General features: G+C 38.9%; 1 protein-coding gene across 1 annotated transcript in view; it reads left to right on the top strand.

The window, feature by feature from the left end:
- Positions 1–18428, top strand: part of LRRIQ1 (leucine rich repeats and IQ motif containing 1) — a 221589-nt gene that overhangs the window by 171852 nt on the left and 31309 nt on the right. The window contains exons 25-26 of the mRNA XM_060193536.1: positions 8092–8160; positions 15881–16013. Coding sequence (XP_060049519.1) covers positions 8092–8160; positions 15881–16013 — 202 coding nt within the window. The remainder of the gene's footprint in view (positions 1–8091; positions 8161–15880; positions 16014–18428) is intronic.

Below are 18428 nucleotides of genomic sequence, written 5' to 3' on the forward strand. Positions count from 1 at the left end.
CCCAACTCACTAAAGGAATCTTCAGTATTATGGTCTCATTCACTCTCTATCCCTGCCTCTCTGTCTTAATCGAAAAAAAAATTTAAAAATACTGATCTGGTAAGAACTAAATAAATAGATAAATATTTCATATTCACAGATAGGAAGATGTTGTATTTCAGTCCTTAGTACTTTAATCTATAGATTTAATGAAGTTACAGCAAGTCAGTTTTGTGGACACTGACAAACTGATCTTAATGTTTATATGGAGGTGGTGTGGCTCAAAAGAGACTTGAACTTACAAGTATGAGGGCCTGAGTCTGATCCCCAGCACCCCATGGGCCAGAGTGATGCTCTGACTTCCCATCTCTCTTAAATAAATAAATAAATAAATAAATAAAATCTTTTTTAAAAAAAGAATCAAGTTTATATGGAGAGACACCAGATGAAAACAGCCCAACCAAAGCACAGTTGTGTGACTGATATATTCAACTTGAGGATTTTCTCTAAAGCTACAGTAACTGGGGACTGGGTAGTGTCAGACCTGGTAGAGTCCAAGCGATTACAGTGAATAAGGACCCTGGTTCAAGCTCCTGCTCCCCAAGGGGCAAAGCTTCATAAGCGGCCAAGCAGCGCTTCAGGAGTCCCTTGCTCTCTGTCTCTATCATATACATATAGATATAGATATTGTATTAATCGAGATGGTGTGATGCTGATTAAAGCATAGACAAATAGATGAGAGTAGCATAGAATAGTCCAGAAACTTTGTGTTCTGTTGCACCAAGCCTAGGACTTTGGTGGGAAGAAAAGGCAGAGAATTGAGAGAGGTTTGGGGACAATGCGCAAGATTCTGGTTGAGGACTTAAGTTTGTAGTGGGAGTAGTGCACAGACATATCACAGAGAGATAATAAAAAATCTCATTCATGTGAAAACTGCCCTGTAAATCAGCATTTCCCAAATGGAGGGATTTTTTTAAAAAAGAATAATCTAAGATAAAGTTCCAAGAACAAATTCAAAGATATAACTTCTTCCCAAATTAACGTATGGATACTATGCAATTATAGTTAAATCCCAGAAATATTCATTTGTTGAAAGATATTTGGATGTTAAAGGGCAGAATCTACAATTTGTATGGAAAGTCAAAATCCATAAATATCCAAAACATACTGAACAATGATTTTAAAAAGTGGGATATCATGCCAAATAATAGGACCTATATGGCCACATCTGATGCGAGGCATAGTATTATCTAGTATGGATGGTGTGTTGTGCTGTGCTGTGGTGTAGTGAGGTACTACCTGTTTTTGGTAGGATATTAGTTGTGGAGTAAGATAAAGTATTATATGAAATGACAAGTATTCAATAATTAAAATTCATTCATGAATGCTTACTCAACATAAGATTGATGGTGATTTACCCAGATGGGTATGAAATTATGATTTTGTAAGACTGCTAAATTACTTACAAACTCAAAAAGGAGTTATTTCATTCTTGCTTAGTGGAGTAGGTCTTTTCAATAAATTGTATTTAAACAATTGCCCATAGTAAAAAAAAAAACAAAAAACTGGTGGCATTATTAATGACATTAAATGTAAAAAATAAAAGTATGTATATAAGGTAATATGAAAGAACATATTTGTAGCCTTGGATATGGGGTTGTTTGTTTTAAAACATGCTAAAAGTGTTTATTGTGCTGATAAACCTATTTATTAAAATTAAGACTCTTATCCAGGAGATAGCTCCATCTTTTAGTGTACAGAACATTCATGTCTGGGGCACCAGAGGTGCAGTAGCTTCAGTCTTCACATCGCAGGGCAGAGCCGTGGGCACCAGGTTAAGCACACGTAGTATGAAGCACAAGGACCTATGGAAGAGGAATCCCAGTTCGAGACTCTGGCTCCCCACCTACAGGTGGTTGCTTCACAAGCAGTGAAGCAGGTGTCTTTTTCTCTCCCTCTCAAACTCCCCCTCCTCTCTCAATTTCTCTCTGTCCTATCCAATAAAGTGGGAAAAAATAGCCTTCAGGAGCAGTGGATTCATAGTGCTGGCACCAAGCCCCAGTGATAACCCTGGAGGCAAATAAATAAATAAATAAATAAAAATCTTCATATCACCTTGTGCCACATTTGAGTAGTATTTTGTCCTCTTTCACTTTCATAATAATAAAGTGAAATTTATTTTGTAAAGTATTCCTTTGTTGATATATTTTAAATTATTTTTAAATTTTTTTCTTTACTTAAAAAAGGAGACATTAACAAAACCCTAGGATAAGAGGGGTACAACTCCACACAGTTCCCACCAGCAGACCTTCGTATTCTATCCTCTGACCTGATAGCTTTCCTATTCTTTATTCCTCTGGGAGTATGGACCCAAGGTCACTGTGGGATGCTGAAAGTGGAAGGTCTGGCTTCTGTAATTGCTTCCCCGCTGAACATGGCATTGACTGGTCGATCCATACTCCCAGCTTGCCTCTTTCCCTAGTATGGTGGGGCTCCAGGGAAGCAGAGTTCCAGGACACGTTGGTGGGGTTGTCTGTCCAAGGAAGTCTGATTGGCATCATGGTAGCATCTGGAACCTGGTGGCTGAAAAGAGAGTTAACACACAAAGCCACAATCATGGACTTAAAGGCTGGAATAGTGCAGATGAAGAGTTGGGGGGGGTCCTCCATTTTGTAGAGAGCTAGTAGGCATATTTTAGTTATATTTCAAAGGGCTTGTAGCTATACTAGTTTTTTTTTTTTTTCTCTGAGCCTGAAATCTGGTATGCAGGTGGATCCAAGTTATTGTCTGGGGAGGTGATGTCATGGCTGGAAAAGGGATAGAAAGCTGTATCAGGGAGAGAGTAGCTCCCAAATATGGGAAAGGGTTATAAATATTGTTGACTGTAAACCCTATCCATTTGATTTGATCTGGGGTCCATATTCAGCTTAGGAGCCTATGTGACCTCTGTATCCCTGTAGATCTGAGCTCACATTCTGTGGTCATAAGTAGGAACATTCTAAGCTGCCCCAATATCAACCCATCTTCCTCAGGTGTAGCATAGAGTATGTTGTCCAGCCTCCCTTCAGAGGATGGAACATTCTCTACCATTGTTGATCCAAGTTGAGGGCAAGGTGCTATAGGGGTCCCACAAAGGGGTCTTTTTTGTTGTTCCTGATAGAGATGGCCTGTAACAATGGAGAGAGGGATTTATTGGAGGTCTAGGCCCATCATGTCTGTTTGGGAATCTCAGGACTCCCTGAATAGGGCCCCAGCTGATGGGGTGGCCTAATAGTGACTGAAGAGTCATCGTTAAAGTATGCCAGTCTCTTGCCCTTATTCAGCTTTTGCAGTCCTTGCTTTGCTAAAGGTAGCTTTGGAGTGGAACTGTAATAGGAAGTAGGTGAGGAGGGTATCTAAGTCTAATTAGATACTATTTCATTAGGAACTTTATACTGACTCACTGTAGACTATTGTGTACTTTTGCTTTCAGGTATATATTTTGCCCTAGTTTATAGATACATGTGAACATATGCTCTATCTCACAGGACCTGGTCTATATCTAGGTTTTGGGACTTTGTTAGGAAGTGAACCTCCTGGAATGGAATTAGAGAATACTATGAAAAGGAAAGGTCTCACCTGAGTAATGAGGGTGAAGGGTTGACATTCCATGCCTGACAGTCTAAAGTGAAGCATGCTGAGGTGGTACTCGTTGCATTGATTACATTGGGATCGGCGGATGCAATATTATTTGATATGAATTGAGAGAAGCATGCAGGGAGGTGCGCCCCACCCTAAGGTTCCAGGACTGGGGAAATATAGGCTCTATAGTGGAAATGTGAGGTTCCTGCTGTCTTAGGGTTCAAGAAGACAATAGATAGTTATTGTTATAATCACATTATTTGGTAATTGGGTTAACTTTGAAATATTCCTTTGTTAGGATTTGTTGTATAATACCCAACATCACCATAATTTATGTCCTTTGACATTATTTGTATATAGCTGTGCCACTGGTTGCTTCTGTTCTCCTTGGTCTAGGCTTTTGAGACAGTCAACATATCAAAGATTCAGCCTTTGTATTAAAAAGACTCAGTCTGTGCTTTAAAAAGTTTGAGACCAGTCAACACCCATGTTCAGCGGGGAAGCAATTACAGAAGCCAGACTTTCTATCTTGGGCAACCCACAATGACCCCTGAGTCCATGCTCCCAGAGGGATAGAGAATGGGAAAGCTATCAGGGGAGGGGGTGGGATATGGAGATTGGGTGGTGGGAATTGTGTGGAGTTGTACCCCTCCTACCCTATGGTTTTGTTAATTAATCCTTTCTTAAATGAAAAAGAAAAAAAAAGAAAATGTAAAAAAAAAAAGTTTGAGACATAACAATCAATTTTTCCCCGCTCATATTAATTAGTGATTTATATGACTGCAAATTAGTAGGAGTGTACATAAACACCATTCCCACCACCAAAAAACTGTGTCCCATCCCACCCACCCCCACTCCCACCCCCCAACTGCCTCAGGAAGCTGAATATCCACCCTTACCCTCACCTCAGGATTTTTACTTTGGTGCCCTACTCCAGTTAAAATTATTTTTATATATTGATATTTTGATAGAAATTGAGAGGAAAAAGAGAGAGAAACAAAGAAATATATTTGCACAATAGAATACTATTCAGCTATTAAAAATGATGACCACCATTTTCAGCTGATCTTGAATGGACCTTGAAAAATTTATGTTAAGTGAAATAAGTCAGAAACAGAAGGATGAATATGGGATGATCTCACTCTCAGGTAGAAGTTGAAAAACAAGATCAGAAGAGAAAACACAAATAGAACATGAACTGGAATTGGCATATTGCACCAAAGTAAGAGACTCTGGGGTGGGTGGTGGGGAGAATACAGGTCCAAAAAAGGATGACAGAGGACCTAGTGGGGGTTATATTGTTATATGGAAAACTGGGAAATGCTATGCATGAACAAACTGTTGCACTTACTGTCAAATGTAAAACATTAATTCCCCTTTAAATAAAGAAATTAAAATTCCATGCCTGACGTCTCTGGACACAGTCTTAAGTGCAGCATGCTGAGGTAGTACTCCTTGCATTGATTAGGTTGGGATCGGCGGATGCAAAATCATTTGGTATGAATTGAGAGAAGCATGCAGGAAAGTGTATAGATTTTTAAAATAAGTTTTAAAAATTAAGAATTTGTGCATTCATGAATGATGTATAAGTGAGAGGACAAATCACAGAGGTGGTATGAGTATGGTATGAGTGGTATGAGTATCTTGTGATATGGAGAACCAAGGAAGGTTTCACACTTAAATGTAAACAGCCTACTTTTAAAGTCATCAATGAGCACATTGAACATTTATATCTTTGTGTATAGAAATATTAAATTTTTTTAACACCAGAATTCTCACTGGAGTTTGTTGTCTGTACGACTCTACCAATCCCAGCTTTTGATAGAAGATGAAAGACGGGGTTGGGCAGAGGCAGGTGGGAGAGAGGCATAGAGGAGAGATATTTGCAGAACTGCGCCATCGCTCAGAAAGCTTTTCCCCTGCAGGTGGGGAGTAGGGTATAGATCCTGACTCTTGGGCACAGTCATATGTGCACTCTACTGGGTGAGCCACCACCTCGCGCCTGTATTTTAAATAATTTCTGTATCACTGTATAATTTCTTATCTTTATAATGTATCTGTATGTGCTCCACTACATCATTGACATATTATATGTAGTATTTTGTATGTATTATGCATATGGCACTAAAATAATAAGTCATTAAGAGGGATTCCAGAACTCAGGTTCTGCAACTCAAATACTGAAATTGGAATTACATAGAGATTGTAGTAACCACATAACAAATATGTGGGAGTTTTTCTTGAATTGTTTTCTTTGCTTTCTGACACTCATAATTACAAAATAAAGAATCTGGTAAGTTAGACAAATTGCCTTGTTTTAAGGTCTCCCAACTTCAAATCCTGCAACAAGTTCTTCCTCTTCCTTTGTCTTCAAAAAAGAAACTCTTGAAGTCACATAAAATTATAACTCTGGTGGCCAGGTGGCAGTGCACATGGTTGAGTGAACACATTTTCGTGCTCAAGGACCTAGGTTCCGGGGCCCAGTCCCACGTTCAGGGGAGAAGCTTCACAAGCAGTGAAACAGTCCTGCAAGTCTCTCTCTTTCTTCCTCTTTCCTTTTCCTCTCTCCCTCTAACCTTTTTCTTTCCCTTTCAAATTCTCTCTCTAAAGTTTAGGAAAGACATATTAAGTTTAGGGAAGACATATTGTGGCTATCTTTATTTCTTTAGTGTGAAATGTGATTCCGTGTGCATGCGGGTGTGATTTTCTCGTATGCAATTTTTACCCTCCCTGGTCTCTTTTTCAGCGAGGTAGTGAGACACAGAGAGAGACGGGGGGCAGGGGGGAGACTGACCTCATGCTAGAGCCTCCTCCAGTTTCGTAGTACCTTCCATGTGGTGTTAGAGTTCTTTTCTGGGCTGCAGGAATGGTCTAGCAGGCACTCCACCTGATGAATCCAGTCCTAGGCCAGTAGTGTGTTTTTTTTTGTTTGTTTGTTTTTTGCCTCTAGTATTATTGTTGGAGCCTGGTGCCTGCACTTTGAATCCACTGCTCCTGGAGACCATTTTTTCTTTCTTGTTGCCCTTGTTTATCGTTGTTGTTGTTATTATTATTGTTGTTGTTGTTATTGTTGTTGGTGTTATCTAACATCTGTCGTTGTTGGATAGGACAGAGAAATCGAGAGAGGAGGGGAAGACAGAGGGGGAGAAAAAGATAGACACCTGCCAACCTGCTTCACTGCTTGTGAAGCAACCCCCTGCAGGTGGGGAACCAGGGGGCTTGAACTGGGATCCTTAAGCCGGTCCTTGAGCTTGGTGCTATGTGCTCTTAACTCGCCCTGCCTCCAGTGTAGTGTTTTTACCTTTTTCAAGTAAAAATGAAATCTATGAACTGAGACCCTGATTCTTTCCCCCAGTTCAGTTCTGCTATATACAATAAAATTGTGCTTCTCTAACGATAATATAATAAAAATTTACATTTAATGATGCATCTGTTTAGAAAACTTAAAGTTTCAGGAAGCTGTAGGTAACTTTGCTTTATTACTGACTATAGAAAACAGTAAGGGCCAGGTTTATTCACTTCTAAACGTTGTTGCTCACAGTATGAAAGAAAATTATTTCTATTTTCTCTTTGCTTTTATAATGCAAGTGCAATTTTAATTTAGTTGCATTTAACTTCAGTATTTCATGTGGCACCTCTGAGCTCAGTTTGACAAATACAACATGATCTGATGTCGAAAGTTAATGGGAACGAGGTAAACATTATCAATATATGGACATGCATGCCTCGAGAAGTTCTTTTTTTAGCTGTGAATAATAACCATGATTATTACAGCAATATAAAAATGTTAAATCCAACCAATCAAGTTTCTATCAAGTGTGAATATTTTACCATTAATTGACTTCTTTTGTGATAAAGCTAGTACAGGACATGAGCTTTCATTAAGCACTATATATCACTAAGTGTAAAATGAGAGATGTCTTTTCACAAAAGAGTAGAAACTACTTGACACGGCAGGAATCTGGTGTCTAAAACTATACCAAAAACCAAACAGAAAACAGGTGACTGTAATATTTATGTGGCCACTACGATCATACTTCTTTGAAAGCCAATCTAATTACATCATCAGACTACTCTCCATTATTCTATCGGGTGGGCCTAAGTTTGGATGACCTGCTATATTAACACTCCCTGAGGGAGTCTAGGTTGGATAAAGGAATATTTTCCAAGGATAATTAAATTGAGAAGAGTGAAACAGGAGAGAATCCTGTCAGTGGAGCCTCCTTCATGGTTATTATTGAGCAATTGCTAAAAATTATTTGAAATAACTTCAAATCAATTAGGACTGTGTACCCTTCTTATCTTTGGAAATTAATGTTTCTTTATTAAAGACACACTAAGGCTCTCATATAGTATGAAATAAAATCCATTAAAAAATAAATAGAAGTTACAAATTTAGAATTCTGGTAAAGACTACTTCCTAAACTGACCCCCTAGAAAATCATACTGTTTGGTATTGTGGTTAATTCTGGAATCTCCTCCTTCTGCCAGTGACCCCCTGGAACCTGGATCTTGGCCTGAATTTAGAAACCCCTGCTGATAGCCTTGCTTCCAGGATGGGTAAGTCTTGTCCATTCACAGCTGACATAGAATTAAAGTTATGTGTAATGGAATTTACTTAAAAATTAAAACCTTTTTATTGGGTGTTATATGTGTTCTATTAGTTTATATCATTGCTGTGTATATGAAAGAAGAAAAATGAGTTAAAGTTGTTCAACACTGTAAATCAGTAAAAAACAAACAAAAACACACAATGTGCAGTTCATTTCCTAAGCAGATAGAGTAATAAAAGTATAGACTTCACTTTTTTAAATATTTATTTATTTTCCCTTTTTTTGCCCTTGTTGTCTTTTTGTTGTTGTAGTAGTTATTATTGTTGTTATTGATGTTGTCGTTGTTGGACAGGACAGAGAGAAATGAAAAGAGGAGGGGAAGACAGAGGGGGAGAGAAAGACAGACACCTGCAGACCTGCTTCACCGCCTGTGGAGCATCTCCCCTGCAGGTGGAGAGCCGGGTGCTCAAACCAGGATCCTTACACTGGTCCTAGCGATTCGCGCCACGTGCGCTTAAACTTAACACTGCGCTACCGCTGGACTCCCTAGACTTCACTTTTATAGACTGAATTAATTTATTCCATAATTAGATTCATATATGTAACAGTTGTAAGCCCTTTGAAATGTAAAATTAGCCCATGATATTTTTTTGCTTATGTGGCTCTCATAGACCCAAAGAGCCATTTCTTATATAGTGTTTGGTAATCTACTATAAAAGTAGTAATGAAAAGCTACAACTTAACTGAACAATACAAGTGGCAAACAATATTCTTTCAGGTAGAGTCATACCTACCTTGTGTATGGTTCAATTACAATAGGATAAGAGCAGCTGCACCTACTTTATAAAAAGGTATTTCTGTTTGTCTACAGGGATTAACTCAGATCTGAAAACTCCACAATATTTAAAATTATGTCTTTAAAAATCTACATATTTTAAAAGCTACAACTTAGTGATTGACTTTTATTTTTCTTTCTTCCATAAAAGCCATTCATATACTTCATATACTACCCCAACCTCCAAACTGACAAATTCTTGAAAATTAATTTAAATGTCAGAAACTAGCAAGTATTATTCACTCTAGTACTTTTTCTTCATGCTATCTGCCATAAAATACAGTGAAATATGTAAAGGAGTGATTAGTGCTGTAGTGAACCTTTGGCCTTTATATTTAGCTTTGGCTATATTCCCAAATTCTGCTCTAAACTTTTGCACCAACAGTTCCCTTCTTTATTCATAAAGTCATTTTTCCTTCGTGATCAATTACATGTATCTTAAGATATATGTTTAAAGAATAGGGATGTTGCTTGTCATACACAAATAGCTCATAGAGAATTATTGGTTTCATGCCAGTGCTGTCAACTTTCCAACAACAGATTGGATTGGTTAAGGAAGAAGCTATAAACAGCCTATCAACGAGTATTTATATAGATGTTGATGAATTTAAAACTCTGTTAGTGTAACTTTTTTTTTGCCAAATTTCAGTTTTATTTGTGCCGTATTTGTGAGGTGTGATGCAATGCCATCTTTAATAAACATATGTAGGCCACTTATTTATCTAAATAAGATCATTTTCATATTGCCACCATTAGATACATAGAATCAGCATTATCAGAGTTGCCAAAAATATTTCCATTTCATGAAACTTTGTACTCAGCATGCACTTATGTCCTCAAGGACCTTTTGGCAAAGAAATGAATTCATCTCCATTCATAAAACCAAGAAGATTATTATTATTATTGTATTACTAAGAAAGATAATTAATGGAAAAAAGAAAATAGTCACAGGAAAGTTGCCATATGTATTAGAAATATAAATAATTAACTTGTTTATGTGCCCTAAAAGATAATTAAATCTTAATCTCAGGATACTAGACCATATTAAAATTTTAGAAAAGTTTTTTTATTTGAAGCATATGGGTTTAATGAACACATTTTGATTTTCATGAAAATAATGTTTCTACTGATCTAAAAAAAATGGACTTCTTTCTTTTGATGAACTTCATAAAGTTGACCTGCTTTCCTCTAGAACTATGTACATTATGGACATTTTATAAAGTGACCTCAGAGTGTTCCTGTGTTTATTGTCACCAGGGTTATTGCTGGGCCTTGGATAACTGCAGGAAGAATTCACCACACCCAATGGCCATTATTTTTTTCATTTTCACTTTTTTTTTTAATTTGGTAGGACAGAGAGAGAAATTGAGAGGAGGGAGGAACACAGTGGGAGAGAGAAGAAGAGGGACGCGACTAGCACTGTCTAACTATTCCTGAAGTTGGTGGTGATCAGAGGCTTGACTTTAGGCTCTTGCTGGTAATGTGTGTGTTCAACCCAGCGTGCCACCACCAGGTCACTTGGTTTGTGGCAGTGAAATGGTCTGAGGGAGGAAGTCATCTTATAGTAGGCTGAAGAACATAGAGCTAAATCAACAGTCTAAACTTTGTCTACTATTTCAAGATTGGGCAAGCGGGGAAAAGAGAATCTGGAAGGGAAGGTAGAAAATTGTTTTTGAGGTGCCTGGTACTGACACACCTGGTTGAGTGCACATGCTTCAGTGGGCAAGGACCCTGGTTCAAACCCCTGGTCCCCACCTGCAGGGGGAAGCTTCAGAAGTGGTGAGGCACATCTGTGCAGGTGTCTCTGTGTCTTCCTCTCTCTCTAGCTCCCCTCCCCTCTTAGATTCTTTCTGTCACTATCCAGAATAAATAGTTAGTCAATCAATCAATAAAAACACAAATCGCTCTTTTTTTTTTTTTTGCTTTGAAGTAAATGAACATATATAGGCTATCATTACCATAGGATAACAGCAATCAATGGAAGACTATTATGTCCTAAGTTGATACAGGAAATCAATGAAGCAATAACCCAAACAGTAGAAAAGGACAGTAGATAAAGGGACTTGTCTGTGACAGGACCACCCTGAACACACCCGATCTCGTCTGATTCCAGAAGCTAAGCAGGGTTGGGTCTGGTTAGTACTTGGATGGGAGATAAAGGACTTCACTTTCTATAGACAGAATGATGCTTCTAAAACTGAAGGAGAGATTTACTGTGCATCTTAACTAGAAACTAATAAGCATCAGTTAAGTTGTCCAGATCACCATTATCCTTCCTATACAAGATGGTAAAGGCAGGACTTCTACAAACTTCAAAGAGCAAATCTTACTCCTCCTCCTCTGGGACAAAAGCAGTCCTTAAATGGTCTAGTTGAAATAGAATTTCTTCCTCCAGCATCTGAACTGTACATTCAGCCGATTTCTCCACTGGGCCTGCTCATCAGCTCATGCCAATATATTGAAAGGCCTTGGGGCTAAATAAGTTGGAGGAGTCTCTCATCTCTCATCTCTCCTCAGGGATTGTTTAGAACATTGACTAAGGTCTGAGGTAAAACCCCTTAAGATTTATGAAGTTTGGAAGCAGAGCTGAGAACTCTTCAATTTGAGTTTTTAAAAGGAACTATTATAAGAATAGCTCACCAATACACCAAGTTTTTTTTTTTTTTTTTTGCCTCCAGGGTTATTGCTGGGGCTGGGTGCCTACAGTATGAATCCACTGCTCCTGGAGGCTAGTTTTTCCTCTTTGTTGCCCTTGTTGTTTATCATCTTTGTTATTATTGTTGTCATCATTGTTGTTGGATAGGACAGAGAGAAACCAAGACAGGAGGGGAAGACAGAAAGAAGGAGAGAAAGACAGACACCTACAGACCTGCTTCACTGCTTGTTAAGCGGCCCACCTGCAGGCGGGGAGCCAGGAGCACAAACTGGTTTCCTTACGCCTGTCCTTGCACTTTGCGCCACGTGCACTTAACTCACTGCGCTACCACCTGACCCCCTGTTGTTTTTTTAATATATATATTTTTATTTTAATGAGAAAGAGTTGACAAAGAGGATAAGATACCTAGAGAGAAAGAGACCAGAACACTGCTTAGCTCAGGCTTATGGTGGTGCTGGGGATTGAACCTGAGGCCTCAGAGCCTCAGGCTTGAAAGGTTTTTACATACCATTATACTGTCTCCCCAGCCCTTGTTTTATTTTTCTAAAAATAGACTTGTTATAAAGTAATTACTTCCATGTGTCAAAACTAGGTAAATTGCTCAGTTGTTCATTAGGATCATTGAATCCTCATTATTTTGTCACTGAACTCATGGGTCCAACATCTATTTAGACTGGTCATCTACTTCGTAGTTTCTAGATATCTATAAGGCTTATTATCAAAAAACAATGCCTGCTCATGGATTTATTGGTCAGCTTTCACATATAAAGTAATTGGTTCTCTGGGCAGGACAGTGACCCACTGGGTTAAGCTTACACAGTACAAAGTGCAAGGACCCATGGAAGGATCCAGGTTTGAGCCCCCTCCCCGCTCCCCACCAGCAGGGGTCTGCTTCACAAGTGGTAAAGCAGGTCTGCAGGTGTCTGTTCTTCTCTCTCCTCTATCTCTCCCTCCCCTCTAAATTTCTCTCTGTCCTATCCAATGAAGTAAAAAATAATAATAATAAATAAATAAAATGGGTGGTCCGGGAGGTGGCACAGTGGCTAAGGCACTAGACTCTCAAGCATGAGGTCCTGAGTTTAAGCCCCAGCAACACATGTACCAGAGTGATGTCTGGTTCGTTCTTTCTTTGAGCCTCCTATCTTTCTCATTAATAAATAAATAAAATCTTTTTTAAAAATGGACCCAGGAGCAGTGGGGTCATAGTGCAGGCCTAGCAATAACCCTGGAGGCAAGTAAATAAGTAATTGTTTCTCCAATATAGCAACTTTGTGTGGGTTGGTTTAAGGTTAGATACATAATTCTGGCTGTCTTAGAAACATAGATGGCATAAAATACAGAAGAAAGTTAACTTTGGTAAGTAACAGAATAAAAAAATTAAAATTTGAAACTTTTCCTGTGAACTGGTCTTCATGTCTCTTTTTTTTTTTTTTAAGAAAGGATTAATGAACAAAAACATAAGGTAGGAGGGGTACAACTCCACACAATTCCCACCACCCAATCTCCATAACCCACCCCCTCCCATGGTAGCTTTCCCATTCTCTAGCCCTCTGGGAGCATGGATCCAGGGTCATTGAGGGTTGCAGAAGGTAGAAGGTCTGGCTTCTGTAATTGCTTCCCCGCTGAACATGGGCGTTGACTGGTCGGTCCATACTCCCAGTCTGCCTCTCTCTTTCCCTAGTAGGGTGGGTCTCTGGGGAAGCTGAGCTCCAGGACACATTGGTGGGGTCTTCAATCCAGGGAAGCCTGGCCAGCATCCTGGTGGCATCTGGAACCTGGTGATTGAAAAGAGAGTTAACATACGAAGCCAAACAAATTGTTCATGTCTCTTTTTATTGAAAGCTAGAGGCATGTCATTAAAGTGGTAATTTTAAAGGAAAGGAAGCTGTGATGAATGAGTCTTTCTCAAAATTTAGAATGGCAAATTTTAAGTTTATGTGTACATCGTTTGTATGTGCACAAACCTTGAAAATAGACTTCCCAAAAAAAAAAAAAGAAAATAAACTTCACACTGTATTTGTTTTCCAAACACCTTGCAAATAAAAGGTGACTTTCTCTTTCCTTCCTTCTTTCCTTTCCTTTCCTTCCTTCCTTTATCCTTCCTTCCCTCCCTCCTTCCCTTTCTTCCTTCCTTCTTTCCTTTCTCTATTTATTATTGGATAAAGGCAGAAAGAAATTGAGAGGGGAGATGGAGAGGGAGACAGAGGAGACACCTGCAGTCCTGCTTCAACACACCTGAAGCTTTCCTCCTGTGGGTGGGGACCATTGGCTTGAACCTAGCTCCTTGCACACAGTAATGTGTGTGCTTAACCAGATGCACCGCTGCCTGGCCCCTAAAAGGGGACTCTTCTATGTACAAAGATCAATAGTGAAAGAACATTTCAAATTAATAAATTTACATTTTAAATACCAAAGTTTATTCCTGTGAATTTTATAGCAATGACTGCTTCTAAGAGGTACCATTCCCTGATGTTCTGCCAGTCAAGTCTGCACAATTAAGACCCTCATCAAGGTGATGGCACTTAGAAAGAAGCAGCCTAAATGGTTTAGATCAAGAAGGAAAAGCTCTACAGCAACTCTTCCATGGAACTAAAAATATAACACATTGGCCATAAATTAAATAAAAAACAACATATTAGTAAAATTAACACGACTGTGTTGGGATTTTTTTTCAACTTTATTCATTTTTATATCTGTTACCTTGTGTTTGTACCTCATGTAATTTTGTCCTCTGGTATGTTTTCTGCACCCATCTTCATTATTATGCTTCCTCAACTTTGAAAAAGTTGTTGTATCAAAAACTGATTCCCTTACAATAAATATATCCCTAACTTAAAGAATGTATTTGCTCACACAAACCAAGCTTGGTTTTATTTTTTTTTTCTTGTTTTCACCAGGGCTTTATCCTTCCAAAGTAACTTTTTTTTCTTTTCAGATAGAAAGAGACAGAGAGAAGGGGCAGATATCACAGTACTGAAGCTTCCCCCAGTGTGGTGGTGGCCAGGCTTGAATCTGGGTACTGTATATGGTAATGCAGATAAACAGTGCAGGTTGGCTTTCTTAACAGCTCCAGATATAGTATTATATAGAATTAAAATCCTATGGCCAGGCAGTGGCACACTTGGCTAAGTGCACACATTACAGTGTCCAGGGACCCGGGTTCCAGCCCCTGGTTTCCACCTGCAAGGGAGAAGCTTCACAAGTGCTGAAGCAGGTCTGCAGGTGTCTCTCTGTCTCTTTCCCTATTTCCATATTGTCTCTGAATTTCTATCTCTATCCAGTAATAAATAAATTAAAATAATTTAGAGTTAAAATCCTGCTTTAAATTCCTTCAATATAATTTATAAGTTCTGCATATGGATAGGGTAGTAAGGCACAATTAGACTTTAAAAGAAGCCTGAACAGTCATGGGATGGTGGACACATACACTTTTAAAAATATATTTATTTATATATTTATATATTATTGGATAAAAACAGAGAAGTTGAACATGGAGTGGGAGATAGGGGAAAATACAGAGAGACACCTGCATCCTGCTTCACCACCTGTGAAGCTATTCCCCTGTAGGTGAGGACCAGGGGCTTGAACCTAGAACCTTGCACACTGTAATGTGTGCACTTAACCCAGGCACATTACTATCTCCCCCCCCAACACATACACTTTTTATATTATAATTCTACTGTCTATCAAAATTCTCTCATTTCTCTAATTTAGATACCAAAAATATTTCCTATAATATTGTGGTTATGCTTTTCTTTTAAAGATTATTATTATTATCATTTTAATTGCCAGCAGTGTTACTGCTGAGCTCAGTACCTGCTTGATGAATCCACATCTTCAGGTGCCTTTTCTCTCCTCCTTCTCTCTCTCTCACTTTGGATAAGCACAGAAAGAACTTGAGAGGGGAGGGAAAGATAAAGAAGGAGAGAAAGAGAGACACCTGCAGCACTGCTTTACTAATAGGGAAGTTCCCTCAGGAAGGTGTGGGACAGGCTTGAATCCAGGTCCTTATCTATGCAACGTGTGTTCTGAAAATATAGGAAGAAAAACTTTAATCCCTCAAAGTGACTTGCATTTTTTAACAGATGGTTTAGCTTCCAAGTACTAGGTGTGTGTGTGTGTGTGTGTGTGTGTTTGTGTGTGTGTGTTAAAAATTTTAGCTAAGATTTAAGATTTAATTACTTGGCCAGATTTTGATTTTTAAATAGCAAATTAAAAACTGTATTTCTTCACTAGGTAAAGAAGAAGACTTTATCTACAAGGACATCACTGAAAATGAAAAATTAGAAAAGAGTAAGGAATATACATACCGATGGCTCCATACACAGGTTAGAGTTCATGAAGCAACTAGTTCCAGAAATATGAAAGGGTGAGGTCACTTTATATAAATTAGATTTTTGTATTGTAAACATATCATGTAAAATGGAACCTAGGTTAATTGTGCTACAAGAAACAGGACTATATAGCCAAAGGCCAATACACCACATTCCCAGGTTATAAATAATTCTCTCTTGGTGTGAGGATAGATCGTGTAATGGTTATGCAAACAGACTCTCATGCCTGAGGCTCCATAGTCCTAGGTTCAGTCCCCAACACCATCATAAGCCGAGGCTGAGCAGTGCTTTGGCAAACAATCACAAAAAAGAAAAAAATTCTCTTACAGAATAGACTTAATCACTTTTTTTAAAAATTTTTTTTATTTAAGAAAGGATTAATGAACAAAAACATAAGGTAGGAGGGGTACAACTCCACACAATTCCCACCACCCAATCTCCATAACCCACCCCCTCCCATGATAGCTTTCCCATTCTCTAGCCCTCTGGGAGCATGGACCCAGGGTCCTTGAGGGTTGCAGAAGGTAGAAGGTCTGGCTTCTGTAATTGCTTCCCCGCTGAACATGCTCCCAGTCTGCCTCTCTCTTTCCCTAGTACGGTGTGTCTCTGGGGAAGCTGAGCTCCAGGACACATTGGTGGGGTCTTCAATCCAGGGAAGCCTGGCCAGCATCCTGGTGGCATCTGGAAGCTGGTGATTGAAAAGAGAGTTAACATACGAAGCCAAACAATTTGTTGAGCAGTCATGGATCCCAAGCTTGGAATAGTGGAGAGGAAGTGTTAGGGAGGTACTCACTGCAAACTCTAGTGTATTTCTGCTTTCAGGTATATATTTTGCAGTAGTTTATGGATATGTGTGAACATAAGCTCTCTCTCACAGAAACTGGTGTATATCTAGGTTATGGGACTTTGTTAGAAAGTGAACTACCTGAGATGAAATTAGAGTATACTATAAAAGGAAAGGTCTCACCCGTGTAATGAAGCTGAAAGGTTGTCATTCCACTCGTGAAGTCTCTGGACACAGTCTGAGGTGAAGCATGTTGAGGTGGCAATCGTTGCGTTGGTTAGGTTGTGATCGGCGGATACAATATTATTTGGTTTGGATTGGGAGATGCATACGGGAAAGTGGGCCCTACCCAAGGGTTCCAGGACTGGGGGAAGTAGGGGCTCTATAGTGGAGATGTGAGGTTCCTGCTGTCTTAGGGTTCAAAAAGACAATCGATAGTTAATGTTATCATCACATTATTTGGTAATTGGGTTAACTTTGAAAAGTCCTTTTGTTATGGTTTGCTGTACAGTATCCAGTATCTTGTATATAGCTGTGCTATTGGATGCTTCTAATCTACTTGGTCTAGGCTTTTGAGAGAGTCCGCATATCAAATACACAATAGAATACTATGCAGCTATCAAGAACAATGAACCCACCTTCTCTGACCCATCTTGGACAGAGCTAGAAGGAATTATGTTAAGTGAACTAAGTCAGAAAGATACAGATGAGTATGGGATGATCCCACTCATCAACAGAAGCTGACTAAGAAGATCTGAAAGGGAAACTAAAAGCAGGACCTGATCAAATTGTAAGTAGGGCACCAAAGTAAAAACCCAGTGGTGAGGGGTAGACATGCAGCTTCCTGGGCCAGTGGGGGTTGGGAGTGGGCGGGAGGGATGGGTCACAGTCCTTTGGTGGTGGGAATGGTGTTTATGTACACTCCTAGCAAAATGTAGACATATAAATCAGTAGTTAATTAATATGAGAGGGGGAAAATCAATTGTATGTCTCTAAGTTTCTCGAAACACAAACTGAATCTTTTTAATATATAGGCTGTGTATTTGTTATACTTAATCACTTCTTATATTTTTCTTACTCTAAAATTTTTCAAGTCTCTATTTCAACCAACAGATGAACCAAAGAAAGTCTCTACCCTATAAAGTAAAATGTATGGCATTCTTTAACTTAGTACATTTTACAGGTAGGCCTTCTCCGGTGTCACTTTTATTGTCCCTTATGTTTGTTAGTTAAAATTATAACTCAACCCAGCCTCTGACACTTTGCCAGTTATGTAACTAACTTTCAGTAATATTTTAGTTCTTGTCCTTCCCCTTAATAGTGATGCAATGTCTACAATATCCCACAGGATAGAGGGGAGAGTCTACTAAGTTGTGGATATCAAATATCTTTATCCATTAGCAACTTGCAAGGATATGTGAACCATAAAGGACACCAATTAATGTTTACATGAATGTATGTACTCCTTTGTTAGGGCAACCATAACACAACACAACACAACTGGAAACAGAGAAACTAAGGAGATGGTGGAAATAGAGAAAGACAGAAAGACACCTGCAGACCTGCTTTGGCCCTTGCAAAGCTTAACCCTTGCAGGTGGGCAGCCAGGAAATTAAACCTGAATGCTTGTGTGGGTCCTTGAACATTGTACTATTTGTACTCAACT

Source organism: Erinaceus europaeus, chromosome 7 (genome assembly GCF_950295315.1).
Source record: "Erinaceus europaeus chromosome 7, mEriEur2.1, whole genome shotgun sequence".
NCBI lineage: Eukaryota > Metazoa > Chordata > Mammalia > Eulipotyphla > Erinaceidae > Erinaceus > Erinaceus europaeus.